Below are 17,077 nucleotides of genomic sequence, written 5' to 3'. Positions count from 1 at the left end.
ACATTGAATAATAAACTAAAGAATATTACAATATTTAGCTCTGGTTTGAAACATTTACAAATATTGAGATATTTGTTCTAAATCATTCTCAATTATATGCAAAAGTTACATATATGTGTGTGTCTGTGTTTGTGTATTTATATGTAAATACAGTTGGCTCTCTGTATCCAGTTCTGCATCCTCAGATTCAACCAACTGTGAATTAAAAATACTTGGGGAAAAAAATTCCAGAAAGTTTCAAAAAGCAAAACTTGAATTTTCCACATGCTGGCAACTATTTACATAGCACTTATATTGTATTAGGTATTATAAGTAAGCTAGAGATGATTTAAAGTATATACAAGAGGATTGTGTAGGCTTTATGCAAATACCATACCACTTTACATAAGGGACTTGAGCATCTAAGGATTTCGGTATCCGTGAAAGCTCCTGAAACCAACCTGCTGTGGATATCGAGGGATGGCTATATACGAACTATTTTCCCTCTCAAAATTTAGTTTATTACCATACTGAAAAGAATCATTCTAGATATACCCAAATATGTACATTTTATTTTTTAATATATGACTCTAAAATTTTATTTATGCACCTTAAAGTGATTTGTTTCTAGAAACTAAAAGTTTACTGGGTTTTCCAGGGGGACTATTTATGCAACAAATATTAACTAAGCTTCTGCTACAAATAAGGTGCTAAAGAATTTTGCAGGAATAGAAATGTGAGAAAACTTTCTGACCTCAGACAGCATATAATTTACTGGAGGAGATAAGAGACTGATTTCTCTGTGAAAAAGACAGCCACTTTTTGTTCAACAAAACAAGTCACAGGGCTTCCCTGGTGGTGCAGTGGTTGACAGTCCGCCTGCCGATGCAGGGGACGCGGGTCCGTGCCCCGGTCCGGGAAGATCCCACATGCCGCGGAGCGGCTGGGCCCGTAAGCCATGGCCGCTGAGCCTGCGCGTCAGGAGCCTGTGCTCCGCAACGGGAGAGGCCACAACAGTGAGAGGCCCGCATACCGCAAAAAACAAAACAAAACAAACAAAAAAAAACAAATCACAAAAGACAGAAAGGGGGTTCTGGGGATTAACGTATATCGATAAATTAAAAGGCAATTTTTTTTCTTTGAGATGTGACTTTTAACATGATAAGTTTCTGAATTTTTTTTTTAAACTTCAGATTCTGGAAAAACAATCTAAGCCTTTGAACTGCAAATTAAATCAAATAAAGTTCTTTAAAATACAGAGATAATATGATGAAAACATCTCTCTCAAGTCGTGTGTTTTTTTAAAGAGAGGAACTCCACCTGAAATGTGCAACTTTCCCAGCTGTTTCAATCCTTAATTGTGGGTGGTTTCTGTGTGGGTGCAAAAATAAGGGTGGTAAAAGAAAATGGAAAACAATAATTCAATTGTCCAACTGAGAGCCATAAAAAAGTCAAATATGCTTCCTCTACACAGTTCAAAAGAAAATGTTATTTATATAAACAATTTAGGCATCTGGAAATGTTCCACTTTAATAGAGGACTTCCTGATTTATATAACCACATTAAGTGGGTTGTAATGAGGGTTCGTAATAACTGATGGATTTTCTTTTGATTCAGCAAATGAGAAGGTAATTTGTTTCCTAGAATTTAATAAAATCACAGGTCTTTTTTTTGAAGAGTTCAGTTGTGGTTGGTAATGGCATTGTGTCTGGTTTGCTAACTTTTTCCTAAGAGATGCCCAAGAAGAGTCTCATGGCCACACTCTACCTTATGCATCCCAATATCACCAGACAAATGGTAGTAGTGATCTGTATGGATGAGTATCTGTAGCTCATAACTGAATTCTGAAGAAAATCTTTACAGAAGCATTTTCAATTTGGTAGCTTAATAGCTGAATTTTATTAGTTTAACTTGAAGAAAATAGGTGTGGTTTTTTCTTAGCTAAAATCATTTATGATCACTTAAGTGCATTTCCTGGGGTGTATAAATATACTAGTTCTTTTTAACCTGAAATACTGCCTTTCCATTAGACCTAACAAGATGCATCCTTGAAGTGAATGAATTTATTTGGTAAAAGATTTATGCATTTTCCTCCAGTAATTCCTCTAACAAAGAAAATGAAAAAAATTTCAACCACTCCCTTGAAAAATGTCTTCTACTTCACACCCTCTGAGCAAGCATCAGTGATCACTCTCAGGCTTCTGTCTAGGCGATTTCACTTAACCACTGTATTACACTGATGCACACCCACCTTCAGAGAGGTAATCTAACAACAAATATTTGCACCTGGGCAAAGCACTGCCTGCTCAGGAAGATTCAATAAAGTCCCTGTGAGTTAAAATGTCACTATTTTAAATTAATTTCCTACAGTCTCACCTTTCAACGTATTTTCCAAAAGAATAGAAAAGAATTCAAAACACATTCCAGCCAGTGCAGTATACAAAACTTGGTTCGGTTTGAGTTACCATCTGTCAATCTGTACACATAAGATTTGTAAGGGTTTAAAAAAAAACATATAACATGCTCTTCATTCTAAGAACTATTAAGCACTAACCATTATTGCTATGTGTGCATATCTGTATTCAAAGCAGAGTTAAATACCTGAACACAAATACATGAGTTAAGTCAGAACTATCTGTACAATTATCAATATTATGAAATATATTTTGATCTGAATTACCTACTTCATGGACTCATTTCTCCACTCAGAGTTGGGAGCCATAACCTTAGTTGACAAGTGCTTGTATGCAGCCTGTCTCTACCACAGGAATTTTCTGTTTAGGTATGTCTAAAGGAATAAGTCCCCACCTAGAATATTTACTAGCAAACTGACTCTCCTTCTTGGTAAACGTTTAATCTCTTGAGTGCAAAGTTCACATTGTCCAAGACTTTCCTGAGCACTACAATAGGCCATCACACAACATCGTTAGCCAAGCTATTTATGGAAAACCACAACTGGACTTTCCAATGGTTTCCAAGATTACATAGAATGAATGAGCTTTGCCTCATATTAATGACTAATATTTTTATTGGCACCGGTTCAGCATGACTAACAATATCTGATTTTGTTTTTAATGCAGACTTTTTTTAAGACTTGGTTAAAAGTGATTTCAAATTATAGGCACTAAATATGCATATCAAAAACCACAGCCTCAGACAGATTCACAGTAATATCTTTGAGCTTCTACTTGTTCAAATGAACCACTGTAAAGAGTTTTCAAAAGAATAGTGTTTTATTTTCTGTAGAGATAGTTTTTTTATTTCCTACTAGTAAGGTTTTAGGGCTGGTCACATGACATTAGCAATTCCCACACACATACCAGGATTAATGCAGTAGGTATTGTCTTTTGTATAATTATGGTTAAACAACGGTACATTTTGTTTCCAGTCTACCCATATAAATTTATTATTTGAGGAGGCCTGAATCTTATACCAGTTTGTAATCATTCTTTTCCCCTCCATCACCAATTTCTAACCCCCAAGCGTCCAGCCACTCAATTCCTAACTTACTCCTAACTCAATGTCTTTACTCAGTCCAGAAAAATGAAGTAGCATAAAAAGTGGGCAGTTAGAACAGCTGTGGGAAGTTAAGTTGGATGGTCTCCCACTGGGCCAGCGCTGTGGCAGGCAGATAAAAGGAAGCAATCAAAAGTTCACAGGCAGCTCAATCATCCTTAGAGGAGGGAGGAGCAACGGCCTCTTGCTGCTGTAAGATGGAAACGAGGTGCTCAAAGGAGAGTACAGGAAGCTGCCCTGCTTGGGCAACTGACCTGCTCCCTGAGCCACAGGCATTCCCCACTGGGTCCCAGACAACTAATCCCACTTTGCTTCCTTCCAAGCCAGCACTGTCTCACTGGCACCAAAAAACAAACAAACCGGCAAGCACAAGGCCAGAGGGTGGGAGCAGATGGGGACAGCTGAAGAGTGGGGCCGATTTACAGGACAGACACAGGCCTACGTGCCTAACAAACTCCCGGAACAGCTTCCACAAGTTGACTCATCATACTGATATAGTAACAGAACCCTCTTTTCCTTACCTTGCTCAAAATCTGTTTTTTGCCCTATTCCACCGTAAGCACACTGAAAACAGACATCTTACTCATCTTCCACCCCCTCCTACCACCATAACTTATATGCAGAAAGTTTGCAAATGCCTTGACTTTACAAGTTATTTTGCACTGACACTGCTCCCTTATAAAAGATGAGCTGCTTTCGTAAGTCATCATCTTCAGTGGTTACATCAATGGTAAGTCTCAAGGCTACTCTGGCTAAGAGTATTATGGCTATTATTCAGTGCTAAGAGTCACAGCTGTCCCTACTTCATTCCTCTTTTATTAAATCAGAGGAATAAAGAAGAAGCTGAAACTGGGGCTTCAACAAGCTATTTTTTTTTAACTTTTCATTTTATATTGGAGTATAGCCAATTAACAATGCTGTGATAGTTTCAGGGGCTCAGCAAAGCAACTCAGCAGAACATATACATGTATCCATTCTCCTTCAAACTCCAATCTAGGCTGCCACATAACATTGAGCAGAGTTCCCTGTGCTATACAGTAGGTCCTTATTGGTTTAAAGACAGCTGAAACTTTGTATCTTCCCCTGTGGAACTGAAGCTAATGAAGGTAGGTAAGGATAGTTCTTGCCCTCCATCCACACCAGCCTTACCCATTATTCTCAGGGATACATTCTTAGATCACTGTCCTTGGTACAACAGCTTGCGTTAGCCTCACAATTCCTCCATGTTTGGAATGATTATTCAAAGTCTTCTACTACTTCTTTATTATATACATAGTTATTTTTAACTATTTACAGTGCATTTGGGGGCTCAGTAAAAGGATAAAAAGTGCTGGATGGTGAGGATATGGGAATATATCTATAATTTTACATTAGTTGTTTCAGAAATAATTTTTGTTTATAAATCTCTGTCCTCTAAGTTAGGTTTTCCTAACAAAGCATTGGTGTTTAAATCAAATTCCCAATAGGAGTTAAATAAGTCTCCTGATTTAAAAGTAGCGAGCCATAACATCTACACCTATATAGTAATATAGTATTCTCCTTCCACTCCCCAATGCCGGATTTAATTCCTCAAAGCCCTGAAAGCATTAGAACTTAATATTCAGTGCCTATCATAAGCTTTCACATACTGATCAATTCACACCTTTCCAATCTAATCTGCAAAAGCCACAACAATAACATCCATCTAGACAAAGTGGAAAGAGAGAAACAGAGCAAAGTTGAGATATCAAGTTCACCACAAGGGGGGGAAATCGCCTACCATCCATCTGCCTGCAAGGTCAAAGAGAATAATGATTAAAAACGCCCACCTCTGCCATTACTCCATGTGGCTTCAAGAAGGAATTTTAAGTAAGAAGCTTAAAGGAAATTGTGAAATATGCAGAAATATATTTATTGCACTGTTAAAAAGTAAAAGACCAACTAGAAGCAGTCTGAGTGTACTAAAGAGATTATTTCATAAATTCATGTACATGAACCTATGGAATATTTTAAAATCATAAAATCATTAAAAATTACAATATATATAAAAACCCGGAAGTATTTGCTAGAATCCTCTTTATAAAGGAGAAGTAACAAATTATATACAATATGTAGTTATATGTAGTAAAATTATATTAATTATATTAGAAAAAGATACACATAAGTGAAAAAGTTAAGTTTATAAGGAAAATTATAGCATTTATACAACAATTTAACCGAAGGTTTACCATGAGTCAGACCCTGGGTCAGGTGCTAAAGTGAGATTGAAAGCAAAAAAAAAGAAAAAGATCTGGCCTCTGCCTTCTTGGATTTTACAGTCTCATTACTAAGTGAAAATAATTGCTGTTATGTGAGCATGTGGGTGTTCTTTCTTTCTTCTAAACAATAATGCTACTATATTAGTATTTTAGTAATATAACCAAGGCTTTTGTCTGGTGAGGTGTATTCCAAAGCCAATGTTGGGGGCTAGACATTTATGACACAAACGTCATGAAATGGCACACAGGATGACAACTGTTCCAGCTGTCAGTGTCACGTGATCACTGATGCTGGCCTTCCGCGTGTGTCCTGTAAAGAGGAGGAAGTCACGCTGCCTGAGGCCCAGATGGCAGCCCTCTTCCTCCTTCCTAGGGGCTCCCTACCTACACCTCAGCCAAGTCAGGCTCAGCCGCCTCTCCCCACAGACCTGAGGGCGTATAGAGCCCCTCACGATCCCAAGATCAGCCCCCTCCACAACCCCCTCAGCATACCTAACACTCCTAAAGGAGCAGACAAATCAAGCAACCACCTGGCACAGCTCCTCTGAAAGAGGCCAGCTGGGCCATGTGACGACTGCACAACACGCACCCCACACCAGAAACAGCTTGTGTGAGGGCTGTGCACGTGATTTCTCCAGATGGAACTTTTGTGAATGTAACAAGCTAAAGCCACACAATGAATCGGAAACTCATTCAGCTTATCTTCTCCTGAGAGCTCTTTCGTTTCACAGCTAGGTTTGGACCTGACACTTTAGGTTTTCGAAAACAATAAAAATGTATTTTTTAGAAATACATATATAACTGACAAAACTATATAAGAAAAAGAAAAGGCAGAGGAAGGAGAGGAATATGATTGTGGAGAAGCATGTCAGGGATTCCAAAGCCCTGCTACTCAAAGAGAGGTCCGTGGACTACTGACACTGACATCACCTTCAAGTGTGTTAGAAACACAGAATCACACACTCCATCTGAGACCTTCTGAATCACAGTCTGCACTTAATGAGATCTCCAGGGGTATCATATACACATTTAAGTTTGGGAGTCACTATTCTAAATGCTTGTCATATTCTATTTTTACCTGGAAGGTAAGTACACTTAGTATATTATTCTCTAAAATGTATGCACATATTTTATAGTCTTCTGATTGTGTGACTCTAATCCAGCCTACAAACGGACCCCATGTCTACAAACTGTCATGTAGGGATTGTTAAAATGTGGGGAAAAGAATGCTACATGAATCTGATCTTCAAACAGTAAAAACTCAGATACAGATAAAACTTGAGACCACATAACCCAACCTCTTCACTTATGGGAAATGAAACCATCCGATTCAGGAAGGGGTATACCTTCACCAGGGTCAGATTGCTAAATATCTGTGGCAAAATCATATGAGGGCTCAAGTCTCCTGATCCCCAGTAATGTTCTGTGTCCTACACTAATACTGGTTAATACGTCCTGACTGATTTTTTTTTCTTTATAAACAAATACTAAAGTTAAAAGAGAAATCAGTATTAAGTTTTAAAAAAAAAGTAAGCTAACTCTTAAACCAGTACCTGGTACATTTGATGGCAGATGACCAATATGTATTTGTCTGAATGAATGATTCACTTTGAAAAAACAGTGTTATCCACATCTTCTCAAAGGGCTGAGCTGAATTATAGAATGGTTAAGTAACTTCCTTATGGAAAAAAACAGAGAGCTCAATTTTAAAACAATTCATAATACTCTCCTCCACAGAAACCAAAAATTCGCCCTTATGCTTTTATCAAAGTCAGAATATTTGACATATTTGGTATTTGGGTGTGTGAATCTGTTTGATTTCAATCAAGTCATTATCTGAAGTAAGACTTTTAAAATTATTACTTAGAATATTGAAAAATATCACAACTCACCAATACTAATTTCATCATCTGTTTCAGCATCACCAATACATTCAAACTGGAAATCTTGCAGTGACTGGGAAAATTTCTGTACTGCCATAGACAGATCTGTAATTAAAAGTTTAAAAAAAAACCCATAAGTTGAAGGTACAATACCATGGAATACTCAAGAGTTTCCACATGTATTTACATAACTTTGCTGCTAATGCTATATTGACCAGAACCTTTTTAAATACCAGCTTGACAAATTTAAGCAGAATTTAAAGAGACTACTAAAGAAATATTTTAGGGATTAGATCTGCTCTGCTTCCAAAGCAGATTTGTCCCTTTAAGAAAGTTTTGGTGCCAGTTGTGTATTATCTGGAAGCCAATTTCCCAAAGCCTTTATCAAAGAATTACCATTCATTCCCTATAAATGGAGCATTTATTAAAAAAAAAAAAAGAAGAAGAAGAAGAAGAAGGAATGCTACCAGGTTACTGGTGGGGAAAAAAAAGAAAAGTAGCGAACCTTTGATTAGAAAGGGTCGCCGATGTTATTCTATACAGACAGGGAATGTGGAGCAGATAGGGAATGTGTTTTTACCAATAAACGCATTCTCATTCTAAGGTGAAAGGCCACGAGAAAAGTTGTTTACGAATAACCTTGTGATTTATAGGAAATCTCAAGCTAAACATACTCCTCAGTCCTGACTTCAGTCTGAACAAATTCCAGAGAGTGACTAAATCCAGAAGAAGAATTCTTCCTTAATCATGGAGAGAATAAAGAAAAGCCCAGAATAATGAGAAGTAAATTCCTGGGAGGCAAAAGCCTAGGATGCAACCTAATAGTGACTAAGAATGCAGACTCTGGAGCCAAGACGGCCTGGGTTGAAATCCAAGTCCTACCACTTACTCATTATGTGAACCTGGGCAAACTTTTTTAACTCCTCTGGCCCTCTATTTCCTCATCTGTAAAGAGTGAATAACAGTAGTATAACCACTTTATAGAGCTGTTTTGAGGACTAAGTAAGGCAACATTTGCAAAGTGTTTAGAACAGAACCTGGCACTTAATAAGCACTATTTATGTTTGTTAAATAAAATTAAATCAATCTGACAGTGCAGCATCAGGGAAGCTTCAGAGGTCCCACCTCTCAGAGCTACTGTGATCTTCCATGCTAACCCTTCACAGAAGTCTATGCCCGTAGGAAACACATTTTTATGGAAGTCTGTCTACACTTTATTTAATGTTATCTCTCATCATTCAATTCTGATACCTTGAATGCATAACATTTAATTCAAGCAATAGGACTTGACAAAGACTCTCTCCTTGGCCAATCTTCAGTCAGGCTCCTCTGAGCCCTTTTCTTGTCTATGCCTCTACTTTGGCTCTCTGTCCTCACTGGGCCTACATAGACCAGTTTTAGCAAAAATCCTGCCAAGTCAGTTTAGAGAATATCTAAACTGGTATCTGATCAAATTCCCCATCCCCCACCTTTGATGCTTAAGCCCTTGACCTGCCTTCACCAAGAAACCTTTACATCTTCTCCTCTTAGTAACTTTCCATCCACTGACAGCCCCCCCCTAGCCCCGCCACCCAACATGCTCCTCGGCTATAAATCCACATTTGTTCTTGTTGCATTCAGGGTAGAGCCTGAACTCTCTCCCCTATTGTGACACTCTCGACATCTACAGCATCCGACCTGAATAAAGTCCTCCTTATGATTTTAACTAGCATCAGAATCATTTTTCTTTAGGAGAACAATTATGGCCCGATGCCTAGACATGACACCAGGACTTAATGTGGTAACCCACCACTCATGAAACTGCAAGCCCAGGTACCAACCACAGTAAGCACCCATGAGTGAACAGGTCTCCAAACAAGGTCACTTACTGCACCATGTGAATCAAGAACTCACCAACACCCTCACCAACAGGAATTCTGAAGACCACAGGTCTTGAGCCTCAGAGAGGCTTTTAACATACACACACACACACACACACACACACACACACACAAAGACTGAGATTTTTTTAAATCTTGTTTGAAAAAATAAATTGTGCTCTGGAAAGAGGGTATTACTACTCACAGACTAACACCTCTTCCCAAAAGAGGGGTAGAACTTTGGTGCCAGCTGCACATTCTACTTAAGAGGTACTTTGGATTTAGGAGAATAGAAAGGTCTATCAGCTTAAGAATGGTTGAAATGAAAGATGAAAAGAGCCTCCTTAGTGGATTGTTAGTCAATGAGAAAAACAAAGGCTTCATCAGAACTAGACTTCACCAATTGGCTGTGAGGCCCTAGACAAATCATTCACCCTTCACAAGACCTGGTTTTCTTACCTATGGAACAGAGAAGGAATACTCATCTCACAGGTTGTTATAAAAACTAAATGAGGTCTGTGCCTGGTACAGACTAGGCAACTTAATAAATGGCATCAGTTGTTATCATTCAAGCCCAGCTCAAAAGGTGGGAAAGTTGACTGGCCTTCCAGACAGAAGGGACCCATGCATGCAAAAGTATGCATTTATCTGACATTGCATAGCTCTGGCTAAGGGTAAAGAAATCATAACACCTACATCAAATGTTATGAGAAGACAAAAAAAAAAAAAAAAAATCAGACTCCTAGGATAATTTTTAAGCCAAACTGTGTGCAGGTACTCTCCGTGAGAAAGGGGCAAAACATTCCATTTAACGTTTATTTTTCCATGTACAATATACAGGCCTTATGCTAAACTGGATTTGAAGTCACAGATGGAATTCCTAAAGCAGAGTGGGGGTAGTAGGTAATATGCGTAGATCAGGATGCTTAGGAATTCTGTAACAGATAGCCTTCCTTCTCTCCCCTCATCACCACAAGTTCCTCTGAGTTTCCCCTCAAACTCAAGGAGATACCTGGAAGCTTTCTGCTAGGGCAGGGGTCCCCAACCCCCAGGCCAGGACTGGTAGTTGTCTGTGGCATCTTAGGAACCGGGCTGCACAGCAGGAGGTGAGACACCGGCGAGCAAGCGAAGCTTCGTCTGTATTTACAGCCACTCCTCATCACTCCCATTACCTCCTGAGCTCCGCCTCCTGTCAGGTCAGCGGCGGCATTTGATTCTCATAGGAGCTCGAACCCTACTGTGAACTGTGCACGCGAGGGATCTAGGCTGCGCACTCCTTATGAGAATCTAATGCCTGATGATCTGGCTGGGGAGAGGCTGCAAATACAGATTATCATTAGCAGAGAGGTTTGACTGCACAGAGACCATAATAAATCATTTGCTTGCAGACTCATATCAAAGCCCTATCAGTGAGTGGCAAGTGAAAACAAGCTCAGGGCTCCCACTGATTCTGCATTATGGTGAGATATATAATTATTTCATTATATATTACAATGTAATAATAATAGAAATAAAAAGTACACAATAAATGTAATGTGCTTGAATCATCCTGAAACCATCCCCCCTACCCCGGTCTGTGGAAAAATTGTCTTCCATGAAACCGGTCCCTGGTGCCAAAAAGGTTGGGGACCGCTGTCCTAGGGAACTCCTGACATAAAACCCCACAACCAAACATTACTTCCTAGACCATTCTTTGCTTCCCATGGCCTTGCTCCTTGACTGAGAAAGGTAAGCTGCTTCGTCCTTTCACAGAGATCTCAGTGAGTACACTGTAAAAATTCCCATGCCTGAACAAGAACACAGGAGCCCACTGTCCATATAGCCAAGGGATTGAGAGTATGAGCTCTAGTGGCAGATGAAATGGGTTAGCTTCCCGCTTCTACCAACCAGTGGCATGATCATGGGCAGCCTTCATAACCTCTCTGTACCTCATCTGTTAAGTGGAACAGAACCCATCTCTCAGGGTTATTGTGAGGAGTAAATGAGTTAATATAGATGAAGTATTTAGACATACAGCTAAGCACTTAAAACATGTTGGCTGTTTCCCTGTTGCAAGTCTCAGAAAAGAAAGGAAAAGGGAAAATTTCAGGAATGAAGGTGGCAGCTGTAAGCCCTTAGACAACCTTGGAAAGTACTCAATAAAACAGTCTGTTGATTGCAATTTCAAATTCTCTCTTGGTGCACTGCAATCATGCCGTGACAGAGACTACCTGATTATTCAGTATTTCTGTGTAAGAGATGGGTGTCTATTTCAATGCTGGATAGAATCAAGAATTCATGAATGATCTTCATGAAGCATAATGAGACATAATGAGACAGGACTATACACGAAAATATGCTTCTCAACTAGTTCAGATAATCCCAAAAATAAACGGGAAGTTCGAAAAACGACTTATTTTCAATTTCAAGTGTCATGAGTTCTTGATTTTCCTTTTGTTTGTTCTCATTTTCCAACAACCAAAGTAATGATGAGGTCAAAAATGTGACCAAAGTAAAGAACTTATGATATTTTCTGGCAGTCATATGAATCCATCTGAAAAATGAGGAATCCAGTTCACATTTCTAATTTTGGCTCCATCTCCCACTGAGTGCAGTTCTGAACTAGAAAGAACAACACCTTTCACTGACTTATAACTCCATGGAACACACTCTTCCCTAATTGTCTAAGATTTCTAAACAATGGTCAGATGCACAAAAGAGAAGTACTGGTACTAAATCCTTGTAAATAAAATTGATTCACATACAGTTATATAGACCTTGAATTTAAGACCTAATTCAGTTCTTAAAGTTTACTGTTGAATTTTAAAGTATCAAATTGTGTAATGATAGAATCTACATTTCTCTTAAATACAAAAAGAAAGATCAAATGTATAAAGCATGACAAGCAGGGAATCTAGCATAGGCAAGACTGTCTCTTTCTCCCTGTTTCTACTCAACTATTAGAACATGAAGACAAACAAGGAAAAAATCCCAGTCGGAGACACCCTGGCTATCTATATTCAAGGTGAAGGTGGAGGAGTAACATTTACTAGGGGTCAAAGTTGTACATAGTAAAGATGCTGCAAGTATCACTCATATCATATCCTTTCTATTTACCTAATGAGTTAAGCATAGGGTGTCTTCACATGTATTCACATTATAACTTGGAAGAATTACAGTAGGCTTTAATTAGTCAGCAATGTTTTTATATCAAAGAGTTAACCCGTAGCACCCGCGATTAGATGATGCTAATGAAGCACTAAAACTTCATTTCATTAGAAACACTTCAACCTCATTAGAGAAACAAAAAACAGTAAATATTTAATTACAACTCTTCTTACACACAGACTTAAGAGCTAGAGTTACCTGTTACTTTAGAAGTGTCAATGGAATTACTTTTACAATGTTAGCTATATTTATCTCAGAACAAGTACAACCAGCCAGTCCATTGGTTTAAGGCAGTTTTTCTTGAAATCTGGTTGCTCTGGGATGAGATTTTACAGTGCAGAAGGAATACAGGATGAAGCCATGGGAATACAAAGGTAAGAACAGAATATATCCTTCCCTCAAAAGGGCACAGTCCTATTCGGACATGAGGTATGTAAATAAATCATATCAGAGGACAATGGATAAAGTCTCCGACAGAGGCTAATGATAACAACATCACCGCAGATAGTACTTACTATGTGCCTGATACTTATCCAAGAACTTAAGGTAAACTAAAACCATTAATCCTCACAACAGCCTCATGAAGTAGACATCATCACTCCCATTTTACAGATGAAGGAACTGAGGCACAGAGAGGTTAAGTGACATCCCCAAGGTTGCTCAAGCTAGTAAATAACAGCAAGAATTTTGACCCAGGGAGCCTGGCTCCAGAGTCCCCACTTAACCACACTGCCAGACGGCTCTGTGCACAGAGGTAACAAATAAGAAGGCACAATCAGTCCAGCTGGAGTGCATGGGGGAAGGCTCCTCAGAGGATTCAATGAAGACAAGAACTTGAAAGATGTGACAACACACCAGGCAAGGCCACATTAATAAAATGTCCAAAAGCTTTCAAAAGGCAGCTTCTACCTACACATCCAAACACCTCTATCATGACTCACATCAAGCTGAGTACCACCAGCAACAGACCATCCAGTCTCTTGTACCTATTTTTATATTGTTATTCCACCTCCTTAGGATAGACTCTTCTTCCAAGTTCTCTTTCAAGGTCTCTCTCTCAAGTCCCCATTTCCTCCAAAAAGGTCTTCCTGATCCCTTTCAATGTGGCATTATCGCCTCCTTTATACCTCCTACATGTTGTGACGCTCTTGCTGTGCTTTCTCTATTTTACCTTTTATCAAGTTATTCATAAACCTAGGTTATCCACCTTATTTTAAATAGTGTTTTAAAGGTAGAAAACTTTATCATCAATGAACACTACCCAAGTATCCACTACCATATCTTGTATACAATTAGAGCTCAACTGTTGAAACCATTAATTTCTGCAAGGTGGATAAATACCTAAGCCTTCCAGATCTAAAACATGAGTTATCCACTTTCCAATACAAGAAGCTTTCATATACATTCACAATAACGATAGCAATGGTGTCGGTAAGATGTTTTACTCTTTCAAAGTTCTTATGTATTTTTCTTAATTCTCACACAAAGCTATGAGGGCTGAAGCTCTGAAAAGTTAGGTAATAACTTAATTTGCCCAGAGTCTAAGAGCTTGACTCCAACATGGACTGCTTCCCAAATTGGATGTTCTTTCTACTACCTACCATAGCTACTTCCCGAAGAGTAACAAGCATTAAAACCAGGGAGCATGTGACCTTTAGACAACATCTAATTAATCCCTTACCTGCTGTATAAAATCTAAGATAGTAAGACTCTCTGTACTGAGCTATATGAGAGTGAGCTACGTATGCTTATTAGCCTGGAATAAGCTACCAGCAAACATATATCAGATGGTCTAAAAGTCAAAGGAAATGCACATTCTTTCTTGTACTTTCTAGTGCCACAAGATAATTGAATAATGTTCTAGGTGTTAAGCTTCTTAAAGGTAGGTATACATTCTTCATCTCTCTTCACCATTAGTGCCCAAAAGAAAGCAGACAGAAAAGAGAACAAAGGGACCAGGAAGAGAAAAGTGTACACCAACTACCAATGCATTCATAACATAAGAATCCACCATAGATAAATTACTGAAAAGCTTATGGTACTGGGAACATGAATATCACTGCAAGCCTTAATAATAAACAAACCATACATTATATAGAAGAATACGTCACGGAATTACCAAATAAGCCTTGGCTTTTAATACCTGCAGTTATGCTTTTAATGTTTTCTCAGAGACCTGCAAATGTCAGATTGTTAGACAGAGAAAAGTCAGAGGAAAAGAACACCAGGTTTGTGGCAAAGTATAAGAAAGAAACACAATGAGAACTTCTTGTCAGTAAGAATCATTCCTATGGCTCTTATTTGAACAAAGTTTGAAAATGCCTACTTTGCTATTTTCTACTTTACATAAATGGCTAGAAAATCATGGTTATCCAATATTATTAAAGAAAGTCTTCCTAAAGAAGGTCCAATACAAAGCTTGGTACTTATATGTTGAGGTGAAGTGAAATTAACTGAGTGACTTGTAATAATGGAATCAAGGAATTCTCTTTCCTTGAAGCCCTAGAGAAACACTGCCGTGTCCATGGGAGGTGAATGGAGACAGAATCACCAGAGGGCAATGGGGCATGGATGCTATTCTTCATCCCCCTGGAAATGCAAAAGGCACAGACTACACTAGGCCACTAAATTAACTTGTTGTATTCTAGGATGGGACAACATGATTGTTTTGGCATGGTAAAACAAATTAGCCTAGCTCTAGACAGCTTCATTCATTTCCACACCAGATACACATTCAGGGTTATGTGAGGGATGTGCTCAGATAGGGGAAAAAAATCCTTCCTTAGAATCAATCATTCTTTCATGTCATGGACTAAGTGTGCACAAGACTCAGACAGACATGGACAGCAATCCACCACTTACTGAAATATGGCTTAGAGCACGCACTTAGCTTCTCTAAGTCTCAGGTTCCTCATGTACAAAAGGAAAATACTAATCTCTTACAAAACTGTCATGAATATTATGTGAAATGGACTTAGCACAGTGCCTGGTAAAGAACAGAAACTTGAAATTCTGGTTCTCAACAAATGTTAACTATTAAACCACTATTTATTATGATGGCAAATGCAGAATATGAAATATTTTCATTGTAAGCATAACATATTTAATCTGTGTATTAAATTACTATCTTCAGGAGAGGTTCAGCAAAAATAAATAGTGGTACTGGCCTCTAATGAAGACCAAGCAGTTTGTAGTCCCATAAATGGTATGTGTTTGGCAAGCAGTTCCAGAAGATTCCAGCCTAAAAACAACAAACAGGAACCAACACTTGGCCAGATTTTATCCATAGTTTCTATAAAGCTACAAATTCCATAAAAATTAAAAACGAAAAACCACAAAGACTTCACTATTGCTACAACACAAGTTAAAAATAGAAAGCTGAAAGGATGAAATAAATCACCCATCTTCCTACCCTGGGGGAAAAACTTGGGGGGGAGGTGCGGGGGGGCAGGGGGAAGGGGAGGCGAAGGAAACAATGGCACACTGCAGTTTCTCTGGATTTTTCTTCCTGCCTTAATAAGCATTCCTTTGAGATTTCTCTTCCTCATACTCTTTCCTTCAGAAAAGATAAACCTATCTTTAGACACCTGTTTTAGCTCAATACATGTTTTCTTTTAAAAAGTACTACTTATGGGGCTTCCCTGGTGGCGCAGTGGTTGAGAGTCTGCCTGACGATGCAGGGGACGCGGGTTCATGCCCGGGTCCGGGAAGATCCCACATGCCGCGGAGCGGCTGGGCCCATGAGCCATGGCTGCTGAGCCTGCGTGTCCAGAGCCTGTGCTCCGCAACGGGAGAGGCCACAACAGTGAGAGGCCCACGTACTGCAAAAAAAAAAAAAGTAAAAAGTACTACTTATGTATCTATATGCAGGCAACTCCTAAGTGGAGATTTAAGTTTGGATACTGGAATTCCAAACAAAATTTTATAAAATATCTCACTTGACTTCTTTGATTTAACTAAAAAATATTGAGTTATCCAGCATGGAGGACCTTGCAGGTTTCCTAGGCTTCTCAGCAACACTGGTTATGGTGTGGCATGCTTTCCTGGACTTCCTGGTCTACCTTCCCACACATGACCTCTTCCTTAGTCCAATCATTGTTTTCTGGGCATTTACAACTTATGCCCTTATTAACAGATTTGGTAGTGGAAAGTGTTTAGTGTTCTAGCTTCACTTCTAGCCCTCTTTTCTCTTGACTACCTGAAGTATCTCTCTGCTCAAGATAATGACTCTGGAAGAGCATTTTGTGTTACCTTATCTTTCATGTCACCTATCAGCCTATTTCCAACTCTTAAAACTTACTTCCCTTTTCCATCAGCTCCTTCTTGGTATCATATGACAAACACATTTGTGATAAAATCATGATTTGACTAGTTTAATCTCCTTTTTAAAGCATCACACTAAATCATTACCTACTAGGCAAGTCAAGCATATCATCTTTCCTCTATGTTTTTTAGG

The 17,077-nt window shown here is 38.8% G+C and overlaps 1 protein-coding gene across 3 annotated transcripts in view; it reads right to left on the bottom strand.

The window, feature by feature from the left end:
• Window positions 1–17,077, bottom strand: part of ARHGAP42 (Rho GTPase activating protein 42) — a 287,072-nt gene that overhangs the window by 209,147 nt on the left and 60,848 nt on the right. For all 3 annotated transcript variants that reach the window (XM_067750791.1, XM_067750789.1, XM_067750790.1), the window contains exon 2: window positions 7,625–7,720. In XM_067750791.1, the coding sequence (XP_067606892.1) occupies window positions 7,625–7,720 (96 nt within the window). The remainder of the gene's footprint in view (window positions 1–7,624; window positions 7,721–17,077) is intronic.

This window comes from Pseudorca crassidens, chromosome 9 (assembly GCF_039906515.1).
Source record: "Pseudorca crassidens isolate mPseCra1 chromosome 9, mPseCra1.hap1, whole genome shotgun sequence".
NCBI lineage: Eukaryota > Metazoa > Chordata > Mammalia > Artiodactyla > Delphinidae > Pseudorca > Pseudorca crassidens.
Note: the sequence above shows the minus strand (reverse complement) of the source record. Positions and strands in the feature narration are given on the sequence as shown.